The 23504-nt window shown below is 51.8% G+C and overlaps 1 protein-coding gene across 7 annotated transcripts in view; it reads left to right on the top strand.

Annotated features, from left to right (window-relative positions):
* RAI2 (retinoic acid induced 2) overlaps positions 1 to 21009 on the top strand; it is a 401970-nt gene extending 380961 nt beyond the window's left edge. For 4 of the 7 annotated variants that reach the window (XM_060292725.2, XM_060292727.2, XM_060292726.1 and 1 more), the window contains one exon: positions 19047 to 21009. In XM_060292725.2, the coding sequence (XP_060148708.1) occupies positions 19071 to 20651 (1581 nt within the window). In that variant the 5' untranslated portion in view covers positions 19047 to 19070 and the 3' untranslated portion in view covers positions 20652 to 21009. The remainder of the gene's footprint in view (positions 1 to 19046) is intronic. The other 3 variants (XM_070044717.1, XM_060292729.2, XM_070044716.1) reach the window with 3 other exon arrangements.
* Positions 21010 to 23504: the final 2495 nt, after the last annotated feature.

Consider the following 23504-nt stretch of genomic DNA (forward strand, 5'->3'; position numbering starts at 1 on the left):
CAAAAGAAAAGGGTAGGTGAGCCTTTAAACCCTCTGACCTTAATATTACCATCCATATTTTAGGAGTAAGAATTTTTATGTGTTGAACTGAAGGGATGGCATTAAAACACATGTAAAAGTATTAATCGACTACTTGTATATTTCTCACTTATTTGTAGATTATTAAGAAAAATTCTTTGTCCTGCTTATGTGGTCATAGCACCCACCTCAAATTTCAAAGAACATCACCAGCGTATCCTTGATTTTTCCCTTGAGAATATCACCCATGATAAGAAAATACCTTGGAAATATTCACATGGATTTTGACATGGCCCTAAGGCCATTAAAAAATTTCGGAATCCTAATAATCTTTTTTGCAATAAAGAACTTCTGGTTGGAAGAACACCATTTCAATATGCTACTCGTCAGCTCATTACCTGAAAGCCGCTTGGAGGCATTTGAGGGCCCAGAGGAACGGTGCGTTGCCAGGAACATCTTGCCAGGAACCATCGCCTTGAACAGAGGGGACTTTGAATTCGAGCCATAATCTTGTCCCCGGATGTGTGGCCTGGGGCAAGTCACCTTTTCTCTACCTTTGTTTCCTCATCTGCAAAATGGCTTATACTAGGTAGTCTTTGTGAAATGAAAAGTAGGTGGCCAGGCATGATCTAGTCCCTTGCCTTTCTTTTCTATCACTCGGGAACTTGCTCACTCCCCTCCTCTGTCTCCCTGTCTCTGTCTGTCTCTGTCTCTCTGTGTCTCCCTCTCTCCTCTCTCTCCCCCACCCCATTCCCCTGTGTCACTAACCCTGATTTACTTTCTTCTTAGCACTTAGCCCCATCAGAAAGTATAATAAGACACTCTGGTGCTGGTGCAGGGGTAAACAAAGGAACTGAGAGAATAAAAAGTCCAGAAACAGACCCACATGTTGTTGAGTGGACCATGCCTTCATGAGTGTTTATTTTGTTATTTTAAATGTCATAATATTAAAAATAAAACAAATGAAAAAAAAGGGAAGCCGTGCATGGAACAGTGTTATGAACCAAAGACCATGACTGCACAAATTCTGTGCACCTGCGGTCCAGAGATTTAAAAATGAATGCTAATTCGTCTGGAGGAGGTCTCTACTCCAGTCGAGAGTTTGGCAGAGATGACCGGGAAAGACCTTTGGAGCCCAGACACAATTCTACATTGAGCAATTACTGGGCACCAGGCAATTTCTACCTCACCAGCAGTAGGCGTTATTTTCCCCATTTCACAGGCAGGGAAACTGCAGCTCAGAGAGGCTGAGTCACTTGCCCAAGGCCACACAGTTCTGAAGGGGCAGAGCCAGAGGTCGGCTGGCCGGCCCGATTCACAAGCTCATGCCTGTTGCCAGTATGTCGAAAAGCCGCCCTGGGCTATTTGAGGGCTGAACACCATGGTGAATGGGCGAGACTGCTGTGGTCTCTTACTAGGGGAATAGAAGATGCCTCTCCCCCATGCAAAATAGATCTTTGCCCTTAATGAACTTCCAACTTTGCCGCTCCTGCCCAGGATTTTCTGGGTGCCCCACCCCAGAGACCCTTGGAGGGGATCTCAGTAGCAGCACTTTGAAGCTTCTCCCACAGGGCCCCTCAGTCGCGCAGCAGTTGTTGTGCAAAGACCAACACGTTTTGGCTTTTGCTTGCCTTAATACTCCCTCCCTTTCCCAAACACAAAAATATTGGCATTTCCTGGAAAGTGGTTTTGGCTCAAAGCCTGATAGCTATCCCACACTCTTGGGCCAGCTTCCTTCGGGGCCTCTGTTCTTTTATTTCATTGAGCATTTGTTTGGAGGCCGAGGCTGCCTCCTTCGATTGTACCTGGGATAAAGGGCCCCTGGCAGGTGCCCTGGGGCTAACCTACTCCCCCTTACTAGCAGAGTCCTCTGCTCCATCTTACCTCCCTCCACTATGCTCACAATTGGTCAAAACTCACCATGTGCGCACACAGAACCATTTTGGGTGGTTTTTTCTTTTTTGCAGTTTGATAGTATTTTCAGTGTCTAGTTTCTTAAATCAAGGGACAATTAACATAAAATCAGATGATTCTTAAGTGGTCAGATACATCAGTGTTGATTATTGTGTGCATCTGTGTAACCACCGCCTGAAGAAGGCTATAAAAATTTCCATCACCCCAGAAAAGTCCTTCCCCCTCCCCCCTCCCCAGAGCAACCACTTTCTGATTCCTATCACGATACATCTTTTGGCTTGCTTTTGAATCGTGTCAATGAAATCTTATAGCATGTACACTTTTGTATCTGGCTTCTTTTGCTCAACACAGTGTTTTTGAAACACCGATGTCATTGCTCGTGGCAGGAGTTCTCTGCTTTTTATTGCCAAGTAGAGGTCCACCGTGTGGGTGTTGCCCATTGTGTTTATCCATTCACCTGTTGACAGACATCTGGGTTGTTTCCAGTTTGTGGCTCTTATGGCCAGACTGCTATGAACATCTGTACACAAGTCTTTTGTGAATATATGTTTTCATTTCTCTTGGGAGGAGACCTCAGAGTGGAATTGCGCAGCCTGAGGACGGGCAGTTGTTTAACCTCATTAGAAACTGCCGGACAGTTCTCCACAGTGGCTGTGCCGTTTTACCAGCAGTGTAGGAGCGTTCCAGTTGCTCCATGTCCTTACCAACTTTTGGTGTTACGGTCTTTCTCATTTTAGTCATTCTAATGGATGTGATATGATCCTTTAGGTTTTTCTTTTAAAGGACATTTTTAAGAATTTTCAAGCATGTCAGTCAGTGCCAGCTCAGACACTGAAAAGGTCCTGTGGAGGGGAAGCGAAGTGTTACATTTTTATGGTGCAGAGGTTTCTGCTTATCATCCCTGTCCGTGAAGCGGAGTCTTTCCAGCCCTGAGGGCTGTCTACAGACTGCCGCAGGGCAAGCTCAAGGCCAGAGCCCCAGTGGGGCGGGGCGGGGGGGGGGGAAGGCAGGCCAGGAGTCAGAGTAGAGGAGGGAGGGGCTCCCGCGAGGGGAGCTCAGAATGCCACCATGACAACCGCAGGGGGACAGATCGTGCCCCACGCGCGCACTCACACAGACGCTGAGAATCTAAGCCTTAAGTAGCCAGCAGGCCCAGGCCAGTTCACAATCCTGCTGTCCCTTCAGCTTCTGTGATCACACATGGTATGAAAGCTCCACGCAACGGGGATATGACATTTCCAATTTCTTACCTTGTAGTTGGCCTGGGCAACTGGAAATCCTCCAAAACCGGTTGCCAGGCATGGGACCACTTAGGTGGCGAGCGTCGGAACCATCCCTGTGGGTGCTGGCTACAGCCTTCCTGACTTCTCCAACCCTACGAGGGTGGGGAGCGCCTCTCAAACACTTTAGTTAATCTGTGTATCTTGACTATCACTAATGTTACCCATTTCTAACACTCATCACGCTAATTAGCAAGCCACCCATTTTACCACCAAAAGAACATTTCTAATATCCCCTGTGCTCTGCTAGCCAAGCTTCGAGTATTGCTAGAGACGAAGGGATAGCTAGAACTCCGGTAGCAGCCCAGGGTTGGGCCTCCCTGGTCTGAACTTGAGCTGACACCTCCCCACAACCCGGGGGAGTGTGTTGATGACAACGCTGGCTGAGTGACTGCGTTAGGGCTTCACTTCAGTTAAGTCACGGGCAGGAAATGTCCCAGTGTAGGTGAGGGTGCCCGTACTGTGTAGAAAGTTTGCTCCAGTGTGGCAATGTCCCAGAGGCTTTAGACGGATGCGTACTTTGGAGAGAAACCCAGAAAGAGGGCAGTAACGTCAAACATCACACGAGAGCTTGCGAGTAGTGAAACATCAGTGGACAATCAGTGATGTAGGGAACCAAGGGCAAGCTGGCCGAGCCCCTTGAAGCGGGGATGGGGGACCCGCCCGACAGGAAAATCCCCAGGGACCTTTCCTAGAATGAATCCCGTGTGGCTGGGGAAAGGGCAGAAGTCCCAGGCCTCCCTGCTCTTCAAACCAGCAAAGCATCAAAGGGTACAAAGAGAGAAGGGGGTGTTGTGGTCCTAGCAGCTTCCTCTGGCCAAATGCCGGGCCCGCCAGCTTCCTGGGTCTGTGTGTCTGCGTTGAGCCAGGGCCCCGCTGCTTCTCCCTCCCACACCCCTACCCGCTCGCACGGGTGGGCCCCTGGGGGTCTCCAGGCGGAAGGATGCTAAAAGTCTGGCCTTCTCTGCTCTCTGATGGCAGCTCCACTCCCCCTGCCTCTCCCGACCCCGCCGGCTCTGTGAATGCCAAGGAAATGGACCCTTTCAGTGGAGACTTATGCAGGAACCAAGCAAAGAATGGTCCCGAACCCATGTTCATAAATCGATTGAAGTCAGGAAGAACAGCCACGGGAGTCGGTGCTTTCAGTGCAGGAAAGTTTGCACGTGGAGGCTCCGAGCTGGGCTCTGAGCACTTGGGCGGCTCCTGCCGTTCTGGTTTGCAGCCAGTGGGGCTCGAGTTGCTTGGAGGCTGCAAGTCCGCCTGCCCCCAGCACCCGCTGTGTACAGAGCCGTCCCGGGAAGCGCAGTGTCGGGAAAGGTGACGCTAGCTGCCGTGCTGAACAAGTCGAATGTGTATTGCGGCTCAAGTGCAGCAGAAGTTTGTTCCTTCCTCACATAAAGCCCGAAGTGGGTGTTCCCAATGGCCGGTCGCCCTCCACCGAGCCGTGAGTCGGGTGTGCAGATTCCATCTTGTGGCTCCACTGTCTCCGTCAGGTGGCTTCCAGGAGGTCCCTGTGCATCAAGCTGAGGGGAGGAGAGAGAGGTTGGAGCATCGTGTGTGGAAGGTTTGTAGGAGCCAGTCCTGGAAGTGCTGTACATCACTTCCACTCACATTCTGTTTGCTAGAACTCAGGTGCGTGGCCACACCAAACTACCAGGGAGGCTGGGAAGCGTAGTCCAGGCAGATGAAGAGAGGGGTATGGCGAACAGCTGGCCAGTTGGCCGCAGATGACATCCTTTTCTGGGAAGGGTGGGAGTGAACCCTTACCTGGGATTCGTTGAGGTTTAGGAAGAGAGAGCTGTCCTTCAGGGGCCAGGGGTGGCTGGTGAGGGGCAGTGGTGGAGCGGGGAGCTCAGGTTGAGGCCTGCTGCAGGGGCAGAAGCAGGCCCGGGAGTTCTAAGCTCTGGTCAGAGGCAAGAAGACACTCCCCCTTCGCCACCCTCAGCAGCCCCCCCACATGGGGCCCTCTCCTCCCCTCTCCCATCCCCCAGACCTACCTTCCCTGCAATGTGTCCTTCACATTCTTGGAAAGCTCTGTCCCTTCCTCCCATCGGAACAACCATTCCCTGGGGCTTCACAGCTCAGTTTGTGGGGGAAAAAGAAAAGGGAACAAACCAATTCAAACCAAGGTGGTACTGATGTGCTGGGGCTGCTGAGAAAGCGGACGAGAAAATGAATGTGAAATGCCTAGCAGGGCACCTGGCACATAATAAGCGAATGCTTAGTAAATAGCTTATTATTCTCATCTTGTGAGCGTGAGTGTGTGTATGGGGGGGGGGGGGAGCTAGCCAAGTCCCGCAAATTAATCTACTCACTCTTTTCCTCCCTATCTAATGGTCTCATGACTGAATCATGACCTTCTGTTCAGCAGGGCCTGTGGAAACATCAAAATTGTGTTGGTTGAGTCAGCAATCCTTTGGCTTCATTTCCGAAGGGCAACTTTTAACCCCCTTTGGAGGAGCCAGACACGCCTCTCATGCTCACAGCACCCTGTCTCTCCCTCAGGCCCTCCCCAGGCCCGGGCCCCGGGCTCCACACCTTTCCTCTGGTGCCTTTCCTCCTGCTTCTGGACCGCCTGCCCCGCTCATTCCACCATCTCCTCTACTGAAATCCTGCCCCGTGGCAAGACCCGGTTCACATTGTCACTTCTGGGAGTAAAGGTTGAGTGACTGGAACTCAGGGGTGGAGCAGGTGAGGACAAAGGAGAATTAGCACGGATCCTGGGTTTGGGGACCACCTTGAGTGTTAGAGGGACGACAGGCGGACTCATTCGAATCTGCTTGCCCACCGTGGGGTGTATGCATGTGTGTATGTGTGAACGCACATTCCAGAACTCTTCCCTGGAAGAAAATAGGAAATAACACCTATAATCTTCATCGTCGACTAGCCAGATGTTACACTGCAGCTTCTCCTCCCCATACAGTACCCTTGCATTGTTTATGCTATATTAGCTGCAACCACGAGACTTGCTTTAAGATAAATATAGTGCATTTCTAGAATTTCCAAAGACTCACCAACCCAAAGATTCTGCAGTGTCTTGTTCTGTTCTTGAGAGAGCTTGACTCCGGACAGAGGGGTGCTTCTGACAAAACAGAATTCCAGAAAGAAGGCTCCCTGTTGAAAAGACGAGCACTCTCCGCCCTCTTCCTGCATTGTCTGTGTACTTCTCGGGTCGAGGTTGCTATATTATTATTTTGAGGCGGTGTGCAGCTGATGAAGTGAAGTGGTATTTGTTTATTTATTGTTTTTTGGGCCCCGAGTTGGAACACAAGATCACTAGAAGAGAAACTCCCTCTATGACTCATCCCAGGAACATCTTGCGTTCCAGCCAGCACAAATATGATTAAAAGAACCTTCTTGAGGGCCCAAATTATATTCTAGCGAAGGAGCACATTAGCCAAGCTGAGCATCTCTGGAACATTTTGCTTTTGGAAAGGGAGCTGTCTCTGGCCTCGTCATGTGCCTGACTCTTTATGAGATCTCAAGGCACACTTCTAGCAGATCCCTCTGTGGCTTGGAGATTGTTACCATAACAGAGTGTCTTCTTCACAGGGGTCACAGAAAGCGCCAGCAGTTGGGGAAACACCTGGTCGTGGTGGCCTGAGTTGGTGACATTTGAGTCGTCACATAATAAGCACTAGAACTTTCCAGGGCATGGCTGGTGTAGCAGACATGGTTGACATCCTGTCCCCATGCCCTCTCAGAGTGACCCCTGTACTCCAAAGGCTGCTCGCTGAAAATACCTGTGGTTTTCCCTCAGGCTTTTTTCCCTTAGTCTCAGGAGTGCCCTAGGCCCGCGTGCTGGGCTGGCTGGAAGTGCCAAGGAATTAACACATCGCCCAGGAGCAGCCCTTGACGTCTGGTGGTTGGGGCTTGGTGAATAAGTGCCCCACCGCCCAGGCAGGTGTTCTCCACTGTCTCCCAGTGTTACCTGTGCAGCTGAGCCCCAGTTGCCCGTGGTGGTAACTAACTTGATAAGTTGGCTTCTTTCCTTTCCCAGTCTCACTGCTTCACTTCTCTGCTGGTGTTTTCTAGATCTTCTGCCAAAGAAACTTCTTGCAGTCAAGCCAGTCTGTGGAGGAGCCCAAACTAAGATAAGGAGCCAGTTGGGATCATCAAAACCCAACAGCTTCCCCCTCCCCCCCCCCCCCCCCCCGCCGCTTACCGTGTCTGCCACAGTTGGTCGTTAGGCTTCCACCGTGGCTGTGACATTGCAGTAGCATGTGTGCATGGGGGTGCAGTCCTTTGAGACCCCTAACCTCTGCAGAGAAACCTGGTGAGACAGAGACCAGAGCTGGAGGAGGTAGCCAGTTCAGTAACAGGGCCCTGTGAAGACAGTTCCAGATATTGCTAAAACCTCTGGACCTGGGAGCCACATACTCATGTGGTTCTTGGTATGTGAACAGCAAGTGTTCGTTGATTGAGTCTAGGAAGGAATGAAGAATTGACTCGCATTCACTTCCTCTGTAAGCTCTGAAGGCTTAAAGGTTGAGGCCATGTCCCATCCCCTTTTTGCACGTCAAGTGCCTTTTAATGGAGCCAGCAAACTTGGTCGTAGCTGTAGGCTCTCGTCTCTGTGGAGGGATTTCAAGATAAGTAAGATTCCTCCCTTTGGTTGGTATCTGAAATCGCTCAGTTAGGATTTCATTTCTTCGTCCATAACATTATCACTGACTGAATTCAGTTTATTATACCAATAAAGGAAACATAATTCTTGAACCTATTAGTCATAGAGCTCATTGAGAATGAGTTTATCAGCTCCATTCTGGAACACCCAATTCTGATAGAGGAAACCCAATTCTGACTGCCCAAGGAGGGGCTGAGAGGTAAGCAAAGACAAAGGTCAGGCACCAAAAGAAGACTAATCTATGTTGTTTTCTACGACTGCCAAGTCAAGTCATAAGTGAATGTGCTTGGTGGTTCTAAAAGCATGGGAGAAGCTTTCCCCGAATTCGGATCACCTTTCTCGTGTACCTCTAGTGCTGGTGAACAATTTCCTATTTTCCCTCATTCTGCTGGGAAGCTCCACTCCCGCCTCTCCCTCCACCACCCTGCACAGCAACCATGTGGTTGTAGCTCAACAGCGATCCCTTTTGGGCAGCTGAGTAAAGGTCATTCAGCGCTTTTCTCACTGCTTTCCTCAGTTTCTGGGTTTTCTCTCTTCCAGCCGAGCAACCTTCTTTCCTTCAACTCTTGCCCAGTTATCTCAGAAAATTCTTCTGCTTTCTCTCTCCCTCTTGTCCTTACCCAATTCCTCTCCTCTTCCACCCCTCCCTTGTTTTTGAGAAAATGCCCCTAATCTTGCAGCTAGGCAGGAGAGGAGAGAGCTATTTAGGCCCTTCTGTCACGGAGAAAGAAAACTGTAGGATCTGAAGTGAAATGACGCATCACAGCCAATCAGCTATAACTTTGGAACTTTACAAATGCTCATGAGTCCATATTCCAGATACAAAAGGCTCTGGCCACCTCTTCTTTCTCCCCCAGGCTCCCAGCCTGAATGAGAAGTAGATTTTTGTATTTATTGAATTGTTTTCCCATTGTCTTTCATTTCCTGTAGGGCAACAGTGTTGTTTTCTATTTTCACCGCAAATGTTCAATATTTCAGCTATGCTGGGGGTTAAGTGAGTTTTTGTGGAAACCTCACCATCAGATGTAATATTAATTCTATGGTAAATGCCTTCCCAGTTCCTAGCAGCTGATTTTAAAACGAACCTCTGAACAAACAGGGTTTTAACTCAGAAACTGAATGTACAAACCCATTGGGAGCGTTTGTAATGCTACTTAAGACACTGAGAGGAAATATAGGCAGTGGATCTGATAATGATGACAGTGATGCTAGTGACAAGGTGACAGTAATGATGGTGATGATGTGATGGCTATGACTGTGAGACTGATGATGATGAAGCTGAAGACAGTGACAGTGGTGACGACGATGGTGACAGTAGTGGTGATGATGATGTTAGCCATGTTATTTTCAACATTATCACCAACTTTTTTTTTTTTGTGGCTGCGTTGGGTCTTCGTTGCTGCACGCAGGCTTTCTCTAGTTGCGGTGAGCGGGCTTCTCATTGCGGTGGCTTCTCTTGTTGCGGAGCACGGGCTCTAGATGTGCGGGCTCAGTAGTTGTGGCTCACGGGCTCTAGAGCACAGGCTCGGTAGTTGTGGCGCACAGGCTCAGTTGCTCCGCGGCATGTGGCATCTTCCCGGCCCAGGGCTCGAACCCGTGTCCCCTGCATCGGCAGGTGGATTCTTAACCGCTGCACCACCAGGGAAGCAGCCCTAGCCATGTTTTATTGGGAACTTTCTAAGTGCCAGGCCCTGTGCCAGCTACTTGGCACTGATTATTTCCTTTCATCCTTACAACAGTCCAGCTCTTCCCCCCCACCCCAGGTCTTTTTTAACCTCCATTTTGCACAGAGGGAAACTGAGGCTTAGAAGTAACTTGCCCAAGGTCACACAGGTAGCAAAGTTAGGCAGAGCTGAAATTTGAACCTAGGCCTGTCTGAGTTCGAAGCTTGTACTTCTGACCCCTCTCGGGAGTGGGGGGCAGGGGGCAGTGCCCAGGTGAGGCTGGCACAGTTTTCATGCCGAGAGTTGGTGAGCGGCTCATGTGCGTTAGGATAAAGGGAAAATCGGAACTCCAGTCCTTTGCACCTCGCAGATCTGCACCCCTTCCTTCCAGTGACCCCTCGGAGGGCCTATTTCTGGCACACTAGTCTCTGGAAAATGTCCTGCTAATGACACGGGATTATAAACAGTCCTTTTCCCAGAACAAAAATTTAACCTTTGTATCTCAATCTAATTAGAAGTATTTTCTCTTCCAGGAGCAGGTTTTTTTCCCTCTTTGTTCCTTATTTAAGAGGTTTCTTTATTGCCAGAAAAATCTCCAAACACCATAGCTTTTTAAGATGATAGACCCTGGCCAGAGATCTTGAACATGACCTGTGCTCCTGCACGAGATGGCCACTCCGGCACCGGCACCTGAGGGTGTTCGGGTGCTGTGTGTCCAGCTTAAGGCTCTGGGACCTTGGCCGAGTGCAGGGGTGGACACTCCTGGGCTCTCACAGCCCACATCCAGGTGGGTGTCCCCTGCCACCAGCAGCAGTTCTTTATGATTTTCTCTGGTGATTCTGATCTGTGTCTCTCCCCTTCCCCTGGGCTCACCAAGACTTGAGGAGGGTGCTTCCTTCCTCTTAGTTTCAGGGGCAACCCTCCCTGAACAGTAAGCATTTCTCCTCTACCTTAGAGGGGTCCCCGCCCTGACATCTCTTCCCATTGCTGTCTAGGGACTGGCATCCTTTTAGAGACTTACTCCTTTACCTCTGCAAGAACTGTGCACCTTGAGGGAGCCCTGTTAGAAGCAGGTCGCCCTGGGAGAGTATCAGTTGGTGAATCCTTGGGGAATTGAGCTGAGAGAGAAGGCAATGAGCATGTAGAGAAAACAGCATCAGGGTGGAGGGCTAGGAGATGCACGCCTGGCACGCAGCGAAGGCACTCAGGTAGTTTTTGAAAGAATACATACATGAGTGGACGTGAACCTAGTTCTCTATTCCGGCCCCGCACCCAGGCCTGCAGCCCGAGGGCCGCCATAGGTCCTCTGTGGGCAGGCTGGAGGTACCTGGGAGTCTAAAATGAGATCGGAAATGCAAAGACATCTGACAGTCTCTTCCTGGGCCAGAAAGGAACCAGGGCCACTGCGTGGCACCCTCCACAGCCAGACCCCAGATCCCTCCTGTGCTCTGGTGGAATCCTACCACGTCGTAGGGACGTTTGGCACATAGTGGGTTCCCGACTGCGCTGTGACGTCTTCACCCCACAGACCCTGCCCTGCTCTGGAAGTGGAGTCCCAAGAGAGATAAGCCATGCTCTGACTGGAGCCGAAGGGTCTTCTTACCTTCTCCCCTCCTTTTGGCCTTCTCTTCTCCCCTGGCCTGGTTTAAAGATGAACCAGAACTCCCAAAAGAGCCTGCCTCCTTTCTCTAACCTTTCCCTCTTCACCATTCCTGGTCCCTCCCTCCAAGCTGCTCCCCTCACCCACGCTGTGGGCTTTGGAGTTGGGAGGATAGGGACTGGCGTCTTCTCGGGGGGTCATGGGCGTGGCCCAGAAAGACCCGCCCCCATTCTGCCCTTCCCCCACCCCCTTGTGCCCTTTCCCTCTTCCATCCAAGTCTCTTGAATTCCCACACATCCCCATCCCTCAGGACCCGCAGCAATTCCTAGAAGGCCGGGTTTGACTCCTTCCCGCAGACACCACTCACTCGTGGGAGGCCTGAGTTAACTTTCCACCCCACCATGAGAGGGGGGCAGTACCCCACGTTACAGAAGAGGAAACTGAGTCCCAGGGACACAAAATGACTTTACCCCAGTCACAAAGAGCTCATGTGTATGTGTGTGTGTGTGTGTGTGTGTGTGTCTTGAATCTCATCTTTTACTTCTATTTCAATTTCTTATCCATTAGATACCATGCACTCGAGGGTTTATTTCATCTTTTTTTATCAAGCTCCTCACCCATCAAACTCTATTTGACAGTCTGATGGTTGACTCTGGTTAAGGGATACAGACGTAGCAGGGGACCCCTTTGACTCAAGTGAAATTTGAACCCAAGGCAATGGCTGAGGGACTGCTTTTGAAGGAGCACAGGTCTGAGAGTCTTGCACGCTACAACCTCTGAGCCTCACTCAACCAGTGAACCTCAGCTTCCTGCTCTGCAGAATGTGAGAGGTGGCCTGGGCCAGTGACCCCAAGACTCGTTCAGGCAGGGGGGGACCCTTGGAAGTCTCGCTGGGCCTTGGAAGCTCTGTCTCTCCTGCCGAGTTCCACCTTTTTCATGCTTGCACTCCTATCAGAAACAAAAGAAAGAATTGAACACCCCCTCAGCACATACACATGGTTAAATTATATCTGTCTTCCTGTATTTATTTATTACATTTGCCATAAAATAGAAAAACGGGAATAAAAAGGATGAGACGGTAAAATGACGACTTTACCCTGCTCCCCGGAGGCCTGGGAGTGCCCTGGCGTCAGTGGCCAGTGTACTGTGCTCGGGCTCGCGGCTTCCTCCTGCCCGACTGTCTCACAGCTCCCATCTTTCACCAATATCACATCACATCACAGCTAAGATTTGCACTCAGTCCTCTCTGGCAGAACTTCCCACGGCCGCTGCCCACCTTCACGAAGGTGAGACTCGTCACGAGCTGCATGGCCACCACCGTTTTAATAAATGAAGCAACGTGTTGGGGACTCGTTCCCAAAGCTAGCTTGGGTTGTCCTAGTCCTTTCGGAGGGCCGTGGAGATCTCTGCGTGGAAAAGGCAATCGGCTGTAAGCCAGGTGACTATTTCGTGTACTCGCCTTATCGTAGCCAATTTGGGAATCCATTCATGTGATAATTATGTTCACAGCTTCAGTAGAAACGCCCTGTGCTGATGTCTGAAGCTCAGAAAATTTAATCATTGGGGCAAGTAATTGACAATCATTACGCCCTATGGGGAGAGCAAAACCATTTTTTACCCAGTTGGAATTACTTCTTAGATATTTAGTGCATATCAGGTCCTGAATGGTGAAACCATATCTACGTTGTATTAAAGGATGCGAGTCATGCTTTGCTCATTTCACTCATAGTAAGTGGCTGGTGACTTTTATACACCATTAGGTTGATCATTGAGGCCGTAGTTTTAAGTGCTGGATCGAAAGCAAGAAATAGATTTAGAATAAGGTGCAGTTGGGAGGGGGAGGATACTTACAGAGGTCTCTGGGAAGTCAGCCTTGCAAGAAGGAGTGACACCTCACTTTTTCCCGGGGGCGGGGGCACATGGGAAGACTCTGTGACGGCCAGGGTGGAAGTTGAGGGAATTCCGGACTTGATGGCTTTAGTCTTTTCTGTGAAGTAAGAAGCAAGATCAGCCACTAAGAAGAAGGTTGGCTGACCAGGTGCCTTGTTCTCTGGCCTTTGGATTAAGGCCATTCTGACTGCACAGTAGAGCCACCTGGGGTATTTTTCAAAACCCCAATGCCCCGGCTGTACCCCAGACCAATTAAGTCAGAGTCTTGGTGGTGGGACCCAGGCATCAGTATTTTTTAAAGCTTCTGGGTGATTCTAACGTGTAGCCAAGTTGAGAACCGGAGCTAAGCCAGCACCTGTCAGATGTGAACGTGCGCACAGATCATCCCGGGAGCTTGTCGAGATGCAGGTGCTGATTCAGGTGGTCTGGGGTGGGGCTCGAGACTCTGCATTTTTAGCAGGCTCTCAGGTAGTGCTGCTGCTCCACGGACATGGACGATCCAATTCTGACCTGAAAAAATGATGGCTGCCCACGGGCTCCATAAAGACCAAAGCTGTTGATATTTTACAGTTGGAAAACACATAGTATCGGGGTATATTTTTAGAAAATGAATGTCTTTTTTAAAATATATTTATTTATTTTTATTTATTTATTTTTGGCTGCGTTGGGTCTTCGTTGCTGTGCGCGGGCTTTCTCCAGTTGCGGCGAGCGGGGGCTGCTCTTTGTTGCGGTGCGCGGGCTTCTCATTGTGGTGGCTTCTCTCGTTGCGGAGCTCGGGCTCTAGGCACACGGGCTTCAGTAGTTATGGCTCATGGGCTCAGGAGTTGTGGCTCACGGGCTCTAGAGCGCAGGCTCAGTAGTTGTGGAGCACGGTCTCTAGGCACGAGGGCTCAGTAGTTATGGCTCACGGGCTCAGTAGTTGTGGCTCACGGGCTCAGTAGTTATGGCTCACAGGCTCAGTAATTGTGGCGCACGGGCTTAGTTGCCCCGCGGCATGTGGGGTCTTCCCAGACCAGGGCTTGAACGCGTGTCTCCTGCATTGGCAGGCGGATTCTTAACCACTGCGCCACCAGGGAAGTCCTGAAAATGAATGTCTTAAAGGAAGAAATTTATCTTGGTAAAATATCTAGGTGAGGCTGACTTCAGGGGAAGAGGAGGGCAGGTCACATCTGCAGGCTGTTCGGGCTGAAGGGGGTGTCCCCAGGATCGGGACCAGGGGACTCCAGAATGGCCCGCCCTAGATCATCCAGGTCCTGGAGGTGGAATGTGCCCAGATCACTAAGACTGCTTCCCGTGAGGCTGAGCTCACTTCCACGTGACCTCACTCCAGTGGTCCCAGGGTCCTCACAGGGCTCCCAGGCAGCCAGTGGCCCCTGGCTTGCGTTACCACGAGGTGACCCTGCCCACCAGACCTAGGAACCCGGTCCTCAAGCATTTCCTCAGGGGCGCTTGGTGCTGCAGACCAGGGGCCTTGCGGTCGTCTTGATAGTTGTTTCTGTGGTGAAAATGCTCTCAATTCACGGTACAAAATCAGGCCCCTCTCTAGAAGGTGATATAGGGCTCCTGGCATGCCCACAGGGCTTTTGTCCAAATTCCCAGCTCAGAAATCAAGCTCTGCGTGAGGCGGTCTCGGGGATCCTGTCCTGGGTTAGAGTGGGGTTCACAGTCACATTCTGAACTTCCTTCAGTTGGAGTCGGTGCAGGCTCCTCAGGGGGTCCCCATGGGATCATTTAGGATGTAGCTGAGGGTATTAAGTTGAGTGTGTGAGTGTGTGTGTGTGTGTGTGTGTGTGTGTGTGGAGAGAGAGAGAGAGAGAGGGAGAGAGAGATTAGGTGTTAAATGCCCACAACAGGGAAATAGATGGACTCTACGACCTAGAGTGTATTCTAAATTATCTGAGTGGTCAACTGTTTTCACTTTTGAAATTAAGCTATAAATGAATCCTTGTCAAAAAAATGTCAACCTGTCTGGAAGCCTGTAAGGTAAATTGAGTCCTTTGTGCGATGCTCTGGAGGCAGGAGGCCTGAGAGGCAGGCTCGACTTGCAGGGCGCCCAGTGGGGTGCAGATGTGGGGCGGGTCACTGACCTACCGCCTGGGAGTTGGGCCCCAGGTTGGCTTCTTCACGAATGTAACTCCTTATCAGGAAAACGGCACACGTGTCGCTTTGCTTTGGTTTTCTTTGTCCGTGTGTGTCAGAGAAACACGGGACCCTAGGATGAATCCATTCACAGGTCACCGTGTCAGACTCTTCACTGTCCACAAAGTGCTTTCGCATCTACTGTCTCGTCATTGGAGTCTCCCCCTGGCTGGTGAAGGTGGGTGACTGCCATGTTCCCCTCCGTGGCACCTGTGGGCCTGACCCTCTGCTCTCTCCACACCAAGAGCAGGGTGACCTCTGTGATAACTGGCCTCTGGCGAGTTTTATTTAGCCTTTCTGGGTCACGGTTTCCTCATCTGTAAAAAAGATCGGGAAGAGGACAGAGATGTAAGCTTTAATGTCCCTGCCAGTCTTGACATGCCATGATTCTATAAATGTGACAAGACGCTGGGTATGAGAACGCCAGGCTGCGAAAGGCCTAGATACTCATTCATGCCCTCCTTTCTGAAAGGATTCACCAGCTACGGTTATAAAGATGAGCGGGTGAGAAAGTGGTTTCTCATACTGGCAATGCCAGTATGAGGGGGAGGTTCAGGACTTGCCAAGGTAAGTTGGGGTCCTGTGGGAGCTCAGTGGGGTTGGGGGAGATCTCAGAGGATGAGAGTCCAGCGTCTGACAGGTGAGCAGGAGTTGGCTGGGTGAAGGTCAAGGCCCGAGAGGACTCCAAGCTGAGGGGCAGATCCTGGGGACAACGTGCCTCTGGTATCCTTAGATCTTCGTGATAGTTAGACAAGGGGTTCAGGTGGCAATTTTGTGACCCCACAGGTCTCTGAGCCCAATTACTGCCCCAGACAGTCCTTCCTCACCTCCCCAGCTGCTCTGTGCCCTGAGGCTTCTCCGCAGGGTCTCCATCTGGGGGGCGCATAGGCAACTGGCCACGCGCCAAGAGAGCGAGGGTCGCCAGCACCCACGGATCCAGATCGCCCACTTCCCCTCCCGTTACGCCCCGCCCCATACCCCCGGGGGTAATGGGTGCAGGCCGAATGATGGCCGATCTCATTTAAATCCATTTAATATTTTGAAAAACCCAAACAAAAGGCTCCCAGCCACCTCTGAAGAAACGGCACTCCCTCAGCATGAGCATTACGGGGTTTCTGTGACACGACCTCTCCAGTCGGCATCTGGCTTCTGGCTTGTCCTCAGGAACACAGACTTGCGCTGTGAACCCTCATCTCAGGAGCTGGTTGTTTTCCTCAGGGCATCCCTGCGGCTTCCAGCACTGGCTCCTACCACAGTGACAGCCGCTCCGGCCCCCCAGCTGCTGACCCAGAGTCGGGGGGCGTGCTGTCAGGGTGAATGAGGGGAGGAGGAGCGGGGCGGAAGAGGGCAAGAGCCCCCTGGGAGGCGGGAGGGTGCTTGACGAAGGCAGTGTAGTCCTGGGCCCCGCGTGGTACGCGACGCGGAGCGGGTGCTCAGTCCCCGGTGGGGAGCGGCGGGCATCGTCTCAGCAGGCCTCTAGGTGAGTGACCGCGGCTGCTCCCCGGGCCTGCTTGGCTCAGTCCTCAGGCAGGTGCAAAGCTGTCACGTGGGAGGAGGCAGGGGTGGCAGCCCTGCCCTTGGCCCCCGAGATGCCGCACACTGCCACCTGCATCCTGGCCCGTCCCGCAGCGCATCTGGCCCCGGCCCTGTCCCCAGAGGCTTGAGGCCCCGGCAAGGGGCCCAATGGCGAGAGTTTAAAGGCACTGAGCGCCCCCTGTGGGCGGCACCCTCACCTCTGGCAGGACGGCCTCGTACTCTGAGCGGGAAGGTTCTGGAGGCTTAGCAGTCCTAGGGCCAGGGCCAGGCCGGGAGAGGAGTGAGGCTGCGCGGGGAGAGATGAGAGCCGCCCCCGGAGCCGAAGGTATGTGCCGGGAGCCGGTCGGGGAGGCGCCGAGAACGTGTAGCCTGTCATGAGAAAGCAGCCTCACAGCCGGGTAGTCCCGAGGCCGCGGGAAACACGGGCCGGACGGGTGGCCGCGGTACCTCCTCTGACCGCTGCTGTCCTTGTCCGCACCAGCCCCGCCCAAGCTTCCCTTCAGCCTTCTGCCACCCCGCCCTGGGCTCTGGCCACTGTGAGGGACAGGGTGGCCCTTCTGGAGGAGGCCTTCGAAGGGCTGTCCGTGAGTGGCCGACAGAGCTCTGTCCCGCCGAGGCTGATGCCCCTCCTGGCTTCACGCTGCCGCCTTCTCATGCTAGCCAGTCTCTGTCCGATCAACGGCGTGCAGCCCCGGTAGACTCTAATCCCCATGAAAGCAGGAGCATCTTCAAGATCATGACAGCATCTCCGGCCCCCAGCAAAGCGCTGGGCAGGCAGTAGGCGCTCAGCAAATTGATTGGTTGGGTGGGTGAATGAATGCATGGAAGAATGAATGAATGGTGCACTGGAGGCACGGCATTTTCTGGGCTGAATCAGGGAGCAGTCCTCTCAGGAAAAACCAGGCCCTTCAGCTGGGGCAAGCCCCCTCAGGCTCCCTGGGGACGGGCTTCCTCAGAGGCTCCGCAGTGTGCCCTGCCGAGGGCGTCACTCACCATTCCTTCTCCATAAGGTTCTCTGCACAGCATCCTTCCCCTTGTCCTCCCCTCCTCCTGCTTCAGAGAAACTCCTTGTTCTGTGCACTTGACACGTTGTGATTGTCTGGAAATATCACAAAGTTGTTCATTTCTTAAAGCTGCCTTCCTGTAGTGAGGCCTCGTTTGTTCATTTCTATTCCCATGGTGTGCTGGGCCACCTCTCTTGTTTTGGAGGTTGTGTTGGTAATTTCGGGGTGAGGAGAGAAGGACAAGTTGACCCCAGGACGAAAGTCTAGACCGCTCAGACAGGTGAGGTCAAGAATCGGAGTTGCCCAAGGCCTGCCCAGCAAGACTGAGGATTATTGAATTATTATTGAGCCCAACCAGACTCCAGGGCTGCACAGATCCCCGAGTTAGACATGGTGCCTGCCTTCTCCATGGTAACAAGGCTAAATATGGACGCGTTTCCATGGAGAGCCATATCGCAGCTGCAGCCCTGCTTCCTCCAGGAAGCACCAGCGCTGGGCTTCTTTGGCTTCTCAGGAGGTGGCCAGTGGTGCCGCGGACATCAAGAAAGTATATCTCACCTCTGAGGATGTTTGTTTCCAACAAGGGTTCCGTTTCCCCGGCCCTAGATTCGTCAACATCTGTTCCTCTTGACAGCTAGAAGTTAGGAGAGAGAGGTCACAGGTCAGACCGACGGAATGGGAACAGTGACGCTGGACCCAATGAGCATTCGTGCAAGTTATCCTGTCTTCACTCCTTGGAGTGGCTTTTCCTATTACTGGAGGAAAGGGGGTGTCACTGGTTGGAGGGAGACAGCTGTAATGAGCCTCGTATAAATACACTGCTGTTCCTCTCATCAAGCCTCTTTTGGAAGAATTATTGCTGCTACAAAGAGTTTTCTAAATGCTTTCCATAACTGGGATGGCCCCCTTCCAATTTCATACAATATTCTAACGTGACAGGGTTCTATTTTTTTTCTTAAAGGAAAGTAAGTCTTTGCTGCATATTTGAATTTGAACAAGTCCAATCCCCGCATATCTTAACTGTCCGATAGAACGATGTGGAATGAAACTTTGTGTTTGTCGCAGGCTAAACATATAAGCTGAGGGAGTGTTCGGCCTCACAATACTCTGTTTAACCGCACTTGGCTATTCAGTCATTACATCATCTGTGTTTCTAGTTTAATCGTCTGTTAAATTGGGGCTGTCCACGCACAGCTGATCGTATGGGTGTGTTCGTATATGTTAGGGAATATCTGTAACATGTATGTATACACAGAGAGATGGGTGTGCTCCCCGGTTAACTAAGATGTGGAAACTTTTAAAAGATGTAGAGAGAGCTCTCAAGGCAATTATAGTCTCAGAAGGAAGATTCACATGGTGTGTTCTGTGTTGCAGGCCGAGTGGCATCAGAGCTGAGTGATGGACGATCTGCAGTCCCAGAACCTCTCCATGGACATGACCGACTCCTCCCCTGCCTTGGCCAATAACAGACTGGAGAACGGCATGGCCCAGCTGATCACCACTGAGGCCTGGAACATCAACTCCACCGACCTGGTAAAGAAGGCCCTGGTGACCGTGCCGGCCCCGTCCATTCTGAACCCCCCGGCTGAGTCCCAGAGCGGCATGGCTCTGAAGGTAGCGGCCACCGTGCTTCAGCCCCTGTGCCTCGGGGAGAGCCCGGTGGTGATGCCCATTCACATGCAGGTGGAGGGCAGCCCCGCGCCTGAGCTCAACCCTAACGGCAACGCCACTTACGTCATGACCACACAGGGCCCCGTGCAGCTGCCGGTGGTGCTGGAGCAGCACGTCTTCCAGCACCTCAACTCCCCTCTGGTCCTGCCACAGGAGGCCCCGTGCTCCTCCAGCGCCATCCACAGCAACCTCTTCCAGGGAGCCGAGGACCCCGAGGCCCAGCCCCAGCTCCTGGACCTCAGGATCCCCAGCCAGCCGCAGGAGCCCACGTTGCCCTTCGAAGCCGTGCTCCAGAATTTGTTTCCTTCGCAGGGCGCTCTCGGCCCTCCACCCTGTCAGCCTCCGCCGGGATACGCCCCTGTGCCCCCCCAGCCCTTTAACTCCCCCTTGTCCCCCCTGGTCCCGCCAGCCACCCTCTTGGTTCCCTACCCTGTGATCGTCCCCTTGCCTGTGCCGGTCCCCATTCCCATCCCCATCCCAGTGCCTCAGAGTTCTGAATCCAAGTTCAGCCCCAGCTTCCGAAAGCCGCCATCTTCCTTCGGCCTACACCCGTTTAAAGGCACTCAGACCCCTCTCCAGAAGGAGGAACTGAAGCCCTTCGACCTCCTCCCGCCGAGGGAGTACTTCCAGCTCGGCCGCCACACCGTCATCAAGATGGGGAGTGAGAACGAGGCCCTGGATCTCTCCATGAAGTCGGTGCCCTGGCTCAAGGCTGGCGAAGTCAGTCCCCCGATGTGCCAGGAAGATGCAGCCCTAGACCTGTCACTGGCAGCCCACCGGAAATCTGAGCCCCCCCCTGAGACATTGTATGACAGCAGCGGGTCAGCGGACAGCCCAGGTCACACTGTGATGGAGAAACTTCCCAGTGGCACGGAAGTGCCCTTTGCCCCTGCCACGCCCCACGAGGCCTCAGCCGCGATGGATAGTCACATGGGCAGCAGCGTTGCCGCCGAGCCACCCAGCCAGCCCAGCAGTGAGGTCAAGGCTGAAAATAACATTGAGATTGTGAGCGAGTCCCAGGCGGCCAAGGTGATCGTCTCCGTGGAAGACACTGTGCCTACCATCTTCTGTGGCAAGATCAAAGGCCTCTCGGGGGTGTCCACCAAAAACTTCTCCTTCAAAAGAGAAGACTCCATGCTTCAGGGCTATGACATCAACAGCCCAGGAGAAGAGTCCATGGGAAACGCGGAGCCCCTTAGGAAACCCGTCAAAAACCGGAGCATAAAGTTAAAGAAAGTGAACTCCCAGGAAATACACATGCTCCCAATCAAAAAACAACGGCTGGCCACCTTTTTTCCAAGGAAGTAAATAACGGCTTTTTAAAATTTTTATGATTATAATATGGGGAAAGGTGCATTGGTTTTATAAAAAGGCATTTAAAACAAATTATCTTTGTTAATTATTTTGGGGAGTAGCTGGGAAGCGGGAAGGCAAATTGGCTCTAAGCAAGTTTCATTTTCTTTTTTAATTTTTGACTTTTCACAAATGAGTAAATAAGAGCAACCTATTTTTCAAGCAGATTGCACATTTTTTTGCAGCTTTAATGGAATATTGGGTGAATCAGAGGGGTAAAAAAGCTATTTTCATTGCCACAAAGTGCTTTGATGATGTAATACCTAATGAAGGGTAGGATGAATATTTCACAATAAATGTTTGTTTGCACTAACTGGTTGCAGTATTCTATCATTTATAAAATCTGCATTCCTGAACTGGCAGGGTTTGGCCAAAACTGTCGCTTGTGAAGCACTGCAAGCTATCCGTGTTTAGAGACCGAAGCTCTTCGGGCATATTGGGCAAAGAAGGATCATATTGGCCTATGTCCTCAGAAAAGGAGGATTAGGGGCAGGACAGGAATAAAGATGCAGACGTAGAGAATGGACTCGAGGACACGGGGAGGGGGAAGGGTAAGCTGGGACGAAATGAGAGAGTGGCATGGACATATATATACGCGACCAAATGTAAAATAGCTAGCTAGTGGGAAGCAGCCGCATAGCACGGGGAGATCACCTCGGCGCTTTGTGTCCATCCACCTAGAGGGGTGGGACAGGGAGGGTGGGAGGGAGGCGCAAAAGGGAGGGGATATGGGGATGTATGTATATGTATAGCTGATTCACTTTGTTATATACAGCAGCAACTAACACACCATTGTAAAGCAATTATACTCCAATAAAGATGTTTAAAAAAAAAAAGAAAAGGAGGATTAGGAATATGTATGACCTTGAGCAAGTCATTTCCCCTTCTGGCCCCTTTCTTCATTTGTAGAAATGTGGCAAAGGCAGGGGGTGGGGAGGTGAGTTTCAAGTACCCAATCCCCCCTCTCATGTTCACAGAGACCCTGGATGTGCAGAATTCTGTCTGAAACCTTCCATAGACTAAAACAGACAAATGTCTCTAAAGGGAAATTTACCTGCTTCTTTTCCTCCCTCCTCCCAAAATCTAGCTGAAAGGACTTTCTCTTCAAGGGTAGTAGGAGCACTGTTCTGAATGACTAATAGTCTTGCAAGTCAAAAGTATTACCGAAGGCCACTCAGAACAAGAGGGCAGTCCAGTGGATTAGGAGGTGTCTCACGCAAGTTCCCGGCCCTGGGTAGAGATGTTTGGGAGTGGGGTCGAGGAGGGAAGAGAAAGCCATTCCTTATTAGTTTATCTCAGTGATTCCCAACTGGGGGTGATCATGCCCTCCAGGGAACATCTGGCAATGCCTGGAGACGCTTTTGGTTGCCATGGCTTGGGGCTGGGGGGTGCTCCTGGCACCTGGTGGGCAGAGACCCGGATGCTAAGCATCCCACAGGGCGGCCCCCAGGGCAGAGAGTGATCCAATCCCCATGTCCACAGCACTGAGGCTGAGAACCCGCCGTTAAACCACCTCTCGACGGACAGAAGCGATGCACCTGGAAGGAGAGAACAGCACGAAGCCATCCATACCAACGAGGAACCGTGAGTGTGCGTTTAAAATAGACCTGCTAGGCGGCGCAGCACACTTGGGTCTGAAATTGTGCTGGTGAGAGACTGATTGCAGCATGCCTGCTTTTAAAGTTCAGCCTCTTTCTTTCACTTCTTGCAATTAGTATGTATCCAGCTGTTACTGTGAACACGAACAGGAGGGAAAGCAGTTGCGAGTCTGTTCTTTTATTACCAGGCCCTCCGTGTATAGGGTTACAGTTGTAGCTGGTCCTGTATCATACCCCTATAATGGATTTTCTTTTTCCTGCTCTCTGCCTGTGTTGTTAAAATTTCTCTTTCAAAGTGTGACACGATGAGAAATAACCAAATAGTTGCTTCTCGTGAGGCTGACTAGTCCCGTTCTCTTACGCCAGCCAGACTCCATCCTTTAAGCTTCTGCATGGAGCCATGTTTTCCAGTTTTACTCCCATTGTGGGCTTCTGGCCATGCTTCCTGAGCATGGCGTGCGCATTCCAGTTTCATATACAACCAACAGAGATGTGCCTAGGCACTAGCGTTTCCCATTCACCTGCTGGCCTTTTCTCACCATGTTTGTGGTAGTTTCTGTTGCCCCTGCAGTGCTAGGCGGCCTTTCTGCACCAGCCAGCAGGGCCCCTGTCTTCACAATGTACTGGGAAAAGCTGCGCTCATCTGTCTCTGAGGGAACAGAATTCTCAATTTGCCCTTTAGAAGCAAGTGTTTAAAGCTGACTGAGTGACATCTAGGTGGAAAGGAAGGCATCTGTAACCTGTAATCACGTTATAAACATGAGGCTGCGAATTCCTCTTTGTTGTATCTGGAGATGCCCGTTTCTCTTCAGATGTCAGCTCTGGTTGGGTGAGAAATGCTGGCTTCACCGCCAACCGTGGGTGTTGAGCCAGCGTGGGCCATCCCCCAGCCCTGGAACAGGCCTCTGCTCCCACCCCAGCCGTGCCCATCCATGGGCCTTGCCAGTCATTACTGGGGTCTTTGGAGAGAGGCCTTTGTGGTGGGGATTGGCTGTCGAGTTGGGAGACCTGCTCAATGAGATCTGTGAACCCTAGACACAAGAGTGTTGTGTTGGGACCAGGGTTGTGCTACAGGGGCCGTGACACCCTCTGCCTGCCCCCCTCTCAGCCTTTGGTGGAAACCAGAATCTTCTTCGCTAGGGAATCAAGAGAAGGGCGAAGGGCCTGCTGTCGCACCGGAGTGAGCCTACGGTTCATCCCTGGTGGCTCA

Source organism: Globicephala melas, chromosome X (assembly GCF_963455315.2).
Source record: "Globicephala melas chromosome X, mGloMel1.2, whole genome shotgun sequence".
Lineage (NCBI taxonomy): Eukaryota > Metazoa > Chordata > Mammalia > Artiodactyla > Delphinidae > Globicephala > Globicephala melas.